The 8540-nt window shown below is 49.0% G+C and overlaps 1 protein-coding gene across 1 annotated transcript in view; it reads left to right on the top strand.

Annotated features, from left to right (window-relative positions):
• The window catches only part of zfhx4 (zinc finger homeobox 4), a gene marked incomplete at its 5' end in the record, with an annotated part of 16796 nt that overhangs the window by 2103 nt on the left and 6153 nt on the right, over positions 1 to 8540 (top strand). The window contains 4 exons of the mRNA XM_084152125.1: positions 1994 to 2127; positions 2948 to 3154; positions 3835 to 3955; positions 4214 to 8540. The exon at positions 4214 to 8540 is cut by the window's right edge and continues 1112 nt beyond it. Of these exons, the coding sequence (XP_084008251.1) occupies positions 1994 to 2127; positions 2948 to 3154; positions 3835 to 3955; positions 4214 to 8540 (4789 nt within the window). The remainder of the gene's footprint in view (positions 1 to 1993; positions 2128 to 2947; positions 3155 to 3834; positions 3956 to 4213) is intronic.

Here is an 8540-nt window from a genome sequence, read left to right as displayed (position 1 = left end):
TGTCTGTGATTTATTTAGAATTCAAGGCACACTTAACCAGCATGGCTGCCACAGCATTCTGCAGCGATTATGCCATCCCATCTGGTTTGGGCTTAGTGGGACTATCATTTGTTTTTCAAAAGGACAATGACCCAACACACCTCCAGGCTATGTAAGGGCTATTTTACCAAGAAGGAGAGTGATGGAGTGCTGCATCAGATGACCTGGCCACCACAATCCCCCGACCTCAACCCAATTGAGATGGTTTGGGATGAGTCGGACGGCAGAGTGAAGGAAAAGCAGCCAACAAGTGCTAAGCATATGTGGGAACTCCTTCAAGACTGTTGGAAAAGCATTCCAGGTGAAGCTGGTTGAGAGAATGCCAAGAGTGTGCAAAGCTGTCATCAAAGCAAAGGGTGGCTATTTGAAGAATCTCAAATATAAAATATATTTTGATTTGGTTAACACTTTTTTGGTTACTACATTATTCCATATGTGTTATTTCATAGTTTTGATGTCTTCACTATTATTCTACAATGTAGAGAATAGTAAAAATAAAGAAAAACCCTTGAATGAGTAGGTGTGTCCAAACTTTTGACTGGTACTGTATATGGACAAACACACCAGCATGCACACACAATCACAGACACACACACACGCATGCGCACATAAACACTTACACACCCATGCACGCACGCACACGCACACACCAGCCCTGCAGGGCCATCAAAGACCAGCGGAGGGAGAAAAGATTACCTTCATATTCCAGGCTGCAGAGAATTTCTCGGATGCTGTTGGAAATTCACATTGTGCTCTTGATTTCCTTTCTCTCCCTCTCTTATTTTATTCTCTTCTTCCCCTCCCTCTGTCACTTTTCTTGACAGGCCAATATTTCAGACTGCAGATATAGGGGGATTACATATAAAATAAGTGGAAGGCTGCTTAATGCACCAGAATTGAAATGCATGAACGAGTGGGAGGAATTGATATGCAGCCAGTACAAACACAGGACAGGGAATAATATGAAATACAAAATGTGTTTTTTTCTTCCCTCCATGTATCAATGCTTTACTTTTTATTTATTTGTATTTGTGCGTCTACGGTGAAGCGTTGATTCGCAAGAATGAGACTCACAATATTGCCTTGAGTAACCAGACAAGTGAGAGAGAGAGAGAGAGAGAGAGAGAGAGAGAGAGAGAGAGAGAGAGAGAGAGAGAGAGAGAGAGAGAGGTGGAGAGAGAGAGAGGTGGATAGAGAGAGAGAGAGTGAGAGAGAGAGAGAGAGAGAGAGAGAGAGAGCGAAGCATAGTGGGGTGCTACTGCTATTTCTTTGTGTTGTGCAGAGAGGGTAAATTGCACTGGCAGAGTGTAGCTTCACACACATACATACACAGTTTGGCTGTATCTAAGGATGAGGTAATAAAACATTTATCAGTGGGTAGCAGCGTCTGCTAAATACAACCAGAGGCTGATCTCTTAGCATTGAGCTCTGCTGCAGCCATATAAACCACCTCCCCACCTCCAGCCGTGACCAGAAAACGGCTCAGATATTTAGCATGATGTGTGTGTGTGTGTGTGTACATGTTTGCCTGCTTGCGTACGTGTGTGTGTATTTGGAGGAAAAGGGGGGCTAGATGCATATGGCCTAATGAAGTGTATAATATTACCATAACATTTAATGTATGTCTTGCTGTGAAAATGAGGCTGGTTTGATTTTCTCTCCATTTCTCTCATGTCCTCGGGGCAGAATGACTCAATGTATATGAATGAGAATTAGGAGGGTGATACGATAGGTCTACACTTCTAGCCCCACAGCCAATGTCTGTCACGACATGAAAATCACCACGTGTCCATCTGTATTTTAATTTGATACACATTATTTGTGACAGACATCAATTAATTGACTTATTTTTTGGCTTCATCCATTGAGAACTATGATTTTACTAGAACATATTTTTTATAACAGAGATACAACACAATATAACAATTTTCCTCTGTGCTGTCTTGTGTTTTAGGAGTGAACTCTCTGTTTAAAGAGTCTCCTGGATCCAACGCTGTGGGAAAACGCTCCATGCTGCCAGAGAGACAGAATGACAGCCCGCCCAAAAGGCCCAAGTCTGCCGAGGGGAAGACCTGCACTAGCGAACAGGTATGCTAAGCAAACTGCTAATGCTCCATGATAAACCGACAGGGAAAGCTATATTTAACCAGTTAGCAGGTATGCTAAGAGTTAATATCTCAGAAAGTAGTGTGCTGTCAACAGAACTCAAAGGGTTAACCCCAAACTCATCCCTCACTGACAGAACACTTTAGCATCACCCATAGTACATTCTCGCTCCTTTGTGTTCTTAAGTGGAATGCCTACCCGCCTGCCTGCACCAGGCAAGGCTCTCTCCCTGTCCCCCTCTCTTTGCATGTCTTTAAATGATATGTGTTTTTAAATTAGATTATGAAGCTTGTCTGGTGGAGGGCCCTGAGTGGAAGGAGGCCTGAGTCATTTCAGAAATGGATTACATTAAGGCAGGTGGCTGGAGGCGGCCATTTTAGGAGTACTCCTTGTAATGAGGGCTTGGCGGGAGACGGGGAGGCTACACACCTTTGTCATCTCTAATCTCCTGATTAGAAATTCCCTCCAATCAGGTTTCCCGCTAATAAAATTACACGAGTTGAGGGGCTTAAGTGCATTACATGGAAAGGCGGTTGATGTACATTTTGTGTGTAAAGGTAAAGTGGGACGAGTGCGGTGGGGGGGGGGGGGGGGGGGGGGGGGGGGGGATATTCCGATTTGTTTAGATGAAGGGAAATTCCGTTCAATCTTTTATCCCTATCTTCAGAGCACTCTGTCGTCTAGGTTTCTCAGTGCTGTTAAAAGTGACATGTTTTTACTTGTTCGCAATGGTTATTTGTTCTGTTCTCCAGTATTTTCCCAGTAATAACCATAGCATGCTGTCTCTCTCTCTCTCTCCCAGCAGGTGCAGCAGTGCCCCTACTGTAACTACAGCAGTAAAGACGCCAACAGGATACAGCTCCATGTGGTGTCCCAGCATTCCATGCAGCAGCCAGTGATCAGCTGCCCACTGTGCCAAGACGTCCTGAGCAACAAGATCCACCTGCAGCTCCACCTCACACACCTGCACAGCGTGGCTCCAGACTGTGTTGATAAACTGCTTATGACCGTACGTTTGATACACAGATAACTTAACAACATTCAGGTGATGGGGGGGAGGGGGGGGGGGGGGTTGGTGGTGCTGATCAGTGGTGAGAAAAATGCGGAGGATAAATCTAATTTGCTTCTAATGGCATCGCACGTACAGTACATTTTTCTCAAGGTCTAAAGGTTTTCTTTAATCCCTTTTAAGATCTATGATGTTGAGATGGCAAATTGAAAAATGGCAGTCATTCTGTCTTGGCTGTCCAGTGCTCCCTACAGTCCCATAACTAGCTCTGGCCAGTGCTGTCACTGTGCAGTCCTATAAAACATTTCCTATGCATTTATCCCACTCTCCCGAGAATACGTCATAAAGTTGACAGTTAAGCAAATTCTGCTTTCTGAAAATGAGCTCTTTTTATTGGTGAGAGGCGAGTTGAAAAGTACACCTCCTTTACATGTTTTTGGTATTTGCGGTGAATGTTTTGACTGAACGTCTTAACCGCTGCACTATCATTATTGTTCATGTCAATTCAAAATATTGTCAGCAGCACCTGCACCAACATTATAGTTATTAAATGATAGATTATCTATTATTACATTACATTACATTTTATATTTTAATAAAATGTTGTTATGATGCATGTTGCAATTATGGATGGTTATGATTAAGATTATTACATTGTTTTTGTTGTCTGACTTTGATAGGTGGCTGGGCCTGATGTGATGGTGCCTAATAACATGATGCATCCTTCATCTGGACAAGACAACGCTCTGTCTCTGATGGATGCTTCTGCTGCTCTCTCTGAGAAGTCTCGAAAGCCCACAGGTACGCAGAGCACGTTTACCACTGTTACAATACCCCTGCCGGTATTGAATGCACTATTTTGAGGTTGTTTGGAAAGTGTAATTATTTCACCATTATGAGTTACAGTAAGTGTCCTTGGGTTGTAGAAGGGCCCTGCTACACAAATGAAACAAAATATTATTTATTTTTGCCAGACAAGTTTTACGTTTCCAGAGTTTATATATTTGTACAATGTCTTTTGTTCATGAATTTAATTGGTTTTTCGTTGTCCTTTCTCAGGGAACAGTTCCAAGGATGAGATGAACAGCACAGGCCAAGGCAAGAGTGAACTAGACCTCCATGTAGAGGAACTCAAACCCCCCAAGGATGGGTCTGAAGCCCCAGACTGGAAGAGGTCCGTTGTGGTCGGGCAGGATCGAAAGAGCCCTGACTCCCTTCAGGACCATCTGAACGACCTCCAGAGATGCCAGCAGCAACAGCAACAGCAACAGCTCTCGGTCTCCGACCGCCACGTCTACAAATACCGCTGCAACCACTGCAGCCTGGCCTTCAAGACCATGCAGAAGCTGCAGATACATTCCCAGTACCATGCCATCCGGGCGGCCACCATGTGCAGCCTCTGCCAACGCAGCTTCCGGACATTCTTGGCACTCCGGAAGCACTTGGAGAACGGACATCCGGAGCTGAGCGAAGCCGAGGTCCAGCAGCTCTGCGGCAGCCTGCCGGTAAACGGAGACTTCCTCTCAGAGAGCGAGGCCAGGGCCTACGAGGAGGCGCAGCAGGCCTTCGAACAGGAAATGGAGAAAGACGATGAGCTGGACCTGGAAGAGAAGGCCAGCCCAACAGGAAGTGACAGTAGCTCGTTGCTAGACGACATGGGAGCCGAAACTAAGCGAACCCTCCCCTTCAGGAAAGGCCCCAACTTCACCATGGAGAAGTTCCTGGACCCATCCCGGCCATACAAGTGCACGGTGTGCAAGGAGTCCTTCACCCAGAAGAACATCCTCCTGGTCCACTACAACTCTGTCTCTCACCTGCACAAGCTGAAGAAGGTTCTCCAGGAGGCCTCCAGCCCGGTTCCTCCAGAGACCAACAACAATGTAGACAACAAACCATTCAAATGCAGTATCTGCAATGTTGCCTACAGCCAAAGCTCAACCCTGGAGATCCACATGAGGTCTGTGCTGCATCAGACCAAAGCAAGAACTGCCAAAACAGAGACAAGCAGCAGCAGTAGCAGTGCAGGGAGTGGGAACACTAGTGGCTTGGCTCCATCCAGCAGCCCAGCCCCAACCGGACAAGGCAACAACACCAACTCAGACACTGCTAGAAGCGTGACGCCGTCGGCTAACAAAGAAAACACTGTAGATGCCAAAGAAGCCAAAAACAGCAGCAACAACGCAAAGCAAACTACTGATCATGTCTCTGCACAGCAAAGCCATCAGAACGCTCAGTCCCAAGCTCAGCTACAGATGCAGCTCCAACACGAGCTCCAGCAGCAGGCTGCCTTTTTCCAGCCCCAGTTCCTCAACCCGGCTTTCTTCCCCCAGTTCGGCATGACCCCAGAGGCTCTGCTTCAGTTCCAGCAGCCACAGTTCCTGTTCCCCTTCTACATCCCAGGGGCAGAATTCAACCTGAGCCCAGAGCTGGCTCTTCACTCAGCCGCCGCTTTCGGAATGCCAGGCTTGACTGGTTCTTTCCTGGAAGACCTGAAGCAGCAGATGCAGCAGCAACACCAGCTACAGCAGGCTCAGGCTCAGCAGCAGGCTCAACAGCAGGCTCAACAGCAGCAACAACAGCAACAGCAGCAACAAGCATCCCAGTTGCAGCTCCAGCAGCAGAAGAACCAGCAACTGCAGAGCCACAAGCCCAAAATGGAGCCCAATGCTGTGTCAGTGTCTGACATACAGATGTCCAGAGAGGCAGAAGAGCATCTGGAAAAACAGGAGAGCAAAGCAAAGATGGAGAATGGAGGGGATGGAGTCAGTGAGGGAGGAAAGGACAACAAAGAAAAAAAGTCAAAGTTTCCCGAGCCACTGATTCCTCCTCCACGTATCGTGTCAGGAGCCAGAGGAAATGCAGCCAAGGCCCTTCTGGAGAACTTTGGATTTGAGCTGGTCATCCAGTACAACGAGAACAGGCAGAAAAACCAGAAGAAAAACAAAGAAGGAGAACAACAACAACAACAACCACAACAACAACAAGTGGAGATCAATAATGACAAGCTGGAATGTGGGATATGTGGAAAACTCTTCTCCAACATGCTCATTCTCAAAAGCCACCAAGAGCACATCCACGGACAGTTCTTCCCTTATGGAGAGCTGGAGAAGTTTGCCCAGCAGTACAGAGAGGCCTACGACAAGCTCTACCCCATCAACCCCCCTTCCCCCGAGACTCCCCCACCGCCGCCTCCCCCTCCTCCTCCCCCACCAGCCCCAGTGACCACCCAACAACCTCCCTCCACCTCCATGAGCAAGCCCCAGACTCAGGCCCCATCCCCTGCCCCTCAACAGGCTCCACAGCCCCAGCCACCACCCCCACCTCCCCCTCCTCCACCGCCCTCCGCACCCCAACAGGTTTCTCCCTCTTCCGTCCCACTAGATTTCTCCCTCTTCCCCCCTCTGATGATGCAGTCCATCCAGCACCAAGGTCTACACCCTCAACTCGCCCTGCAGCTGCCTACAATGGACTCCCTGTCCTCTGATCTCACCCAGCTCTGTCAGCAGCAGCTAGGCCTCGATCCAAACTTCCTGAGGCAGTCCCAGTTCAAGCGCCCTCGAACCCGCATCACGGACGACCAGCTGAAGGTCCTCCGAGCGCACTTTGACATCAACAACTCGCCCAATGAGGAGCAGATTCAGGAGATGGCTGACAAGTCCGGCCTCCCCCAGAAAGTCATCAAGCACTGGTTCCGTAACACCCTCTTCAAAGAAAGGCAGCGAAGCAAAGATTCTCCTTACAACTTCAACATTCCACCTATTACCACGTTGGAGGATATTAGGCTGGAGTCCCAGTATAGTACACTGGAGTACTACAGGACTGATGCCACCATGAACAAGAGGTCCTCCAGGACAAGGTTCACTGACTACCAACTGAGGGTCCTGCAGGACTTCTTTGACACAAACGCTTACCCGAAAGATGATGAGATTGAGCAGCTCTCCACTGTGCTCAACCTGCCATCTAGGGTCATCGTGGTGTGGTTCCAAAATGCCCGCCAGAAGGCCCGGAAGAGCTACGAGAACCAGGCAGATGCTAAAGACAATGAGAAGAAAGAACTGACGAATGAGCGCTACATCCGCACCAGCAACATGCAGTACCAGTGCAAGAAATGCAGTGTGGTGTTCCCGCGAATCTTTGACCTGATCACCCACCAGAAGAAGACGTGCTACAAGGACGAGGATGAGGAAGGGAATGAGGACAACCAGTCTGAGGAGTACATGGATATGGGAGAGCCAGGCCCAGCCAAGCACCCAGAGTCATCCAAGCATCACCGTGGAACAGCCACTAGCTCAGGCTCCAGCTCCCCTCTGATGCCCTCCCCTCGCTCCAACCTGGGGAAGACCTCGCCCAAGCCTGAACCTCCCTCTGAGCCCAAACCTAAAGAGCCAGAACCTGCCCCTTCCCCAGTTATGATGAAGTCTCTACCAGACCCCAGACCCTCCAAGGCCTCCACCCCCCAGCCACCCCCTCAGAAGACCCCCCAGCCCCAGATGTCCAGACCCCACTCCCAGCCTCAGTCAGCCGCCGTCCCCTCCAGCCCCCTCTCCCTCGCCCTCTCCTCCCTCACCAACAGCCTCCCTCCCCAGATGCTCCAATACCAGTGTGACCAGTGCAAGATAGCCTTCCCAAGTGTTGAGCTATGGCAGGAACACCAGCACATGCATTTCTTGGCTGCCCAGAACCAGTTCCTCCATTCCCAGTTCTTGGAAAGGCCCATGGACATGCCCTATATGATCTTCGACCCCAATAATCCTCTGATGACTAGCCAGCTGCTGTCTGGAGGACTCCAGATGCCAATTCAAAGCGGCTCTGGTTTGTCCTCAGGCCCCGGCTCTGGCTCCATGAAGAGAAAACTAGACGAGAAAGAGGATGGATCCAATGAAAAAGATAACGGAAACATGACTGAAGAACAGCACAGAGACAAACGTCTCAGAACTACCATCACCCCAGAACAACTAGAGATCCTCTACGACAAATACTTGCTGGACTCAAATCCCACAAGAAAGATGCTGGATCACATCGCACGTGAGGTCGGCCTGAAGAAGAGAGTGGTGCAGGTGTGGTTTCAGAACACACGTGCCCGAGAGAGAAAGGGACAGTTCAGAGCTCTGGGACCCTCCCAGTCACACAAGAAATGCCCTTTTTGTCGGGCGCTGTTCAAGGCCAAGTCAGCTTTGGACAGCCATATCCGCTCTAGACACTGGCATGAAGCCAAACAGGCAGGGTTTAGTCTGCCCAATAGCCCAATGATGAACCAAGACGATGGAGGCGAGAGCCCACACAAGTACAACTTCTTTGAGTATCCACAGCTGCCCACCAAGACTGAGCCAAATGAGTACGAGCTGCCCGCAGCCTCCTCAACACCAGTCAAACCATCTGAGGCACC

Source organism: Coregonus lavaretus (assembly GCF_964263955.1).
Source record: "Coregonus lavaretus genome assembly, chromosome: 34".
NCBI classification, from domain to species: Eukaryota; Metazoa; Chordata; class Actinopteri; order Salmoniformes; family Salmonidae; genus Coregonus; species Coregonus lavaretus.
The sequence above is the reverse complement of the archived record's forward strand: the minus strand, read 5'-3'. Positions and strand labels throughout refer to the sequence as shown.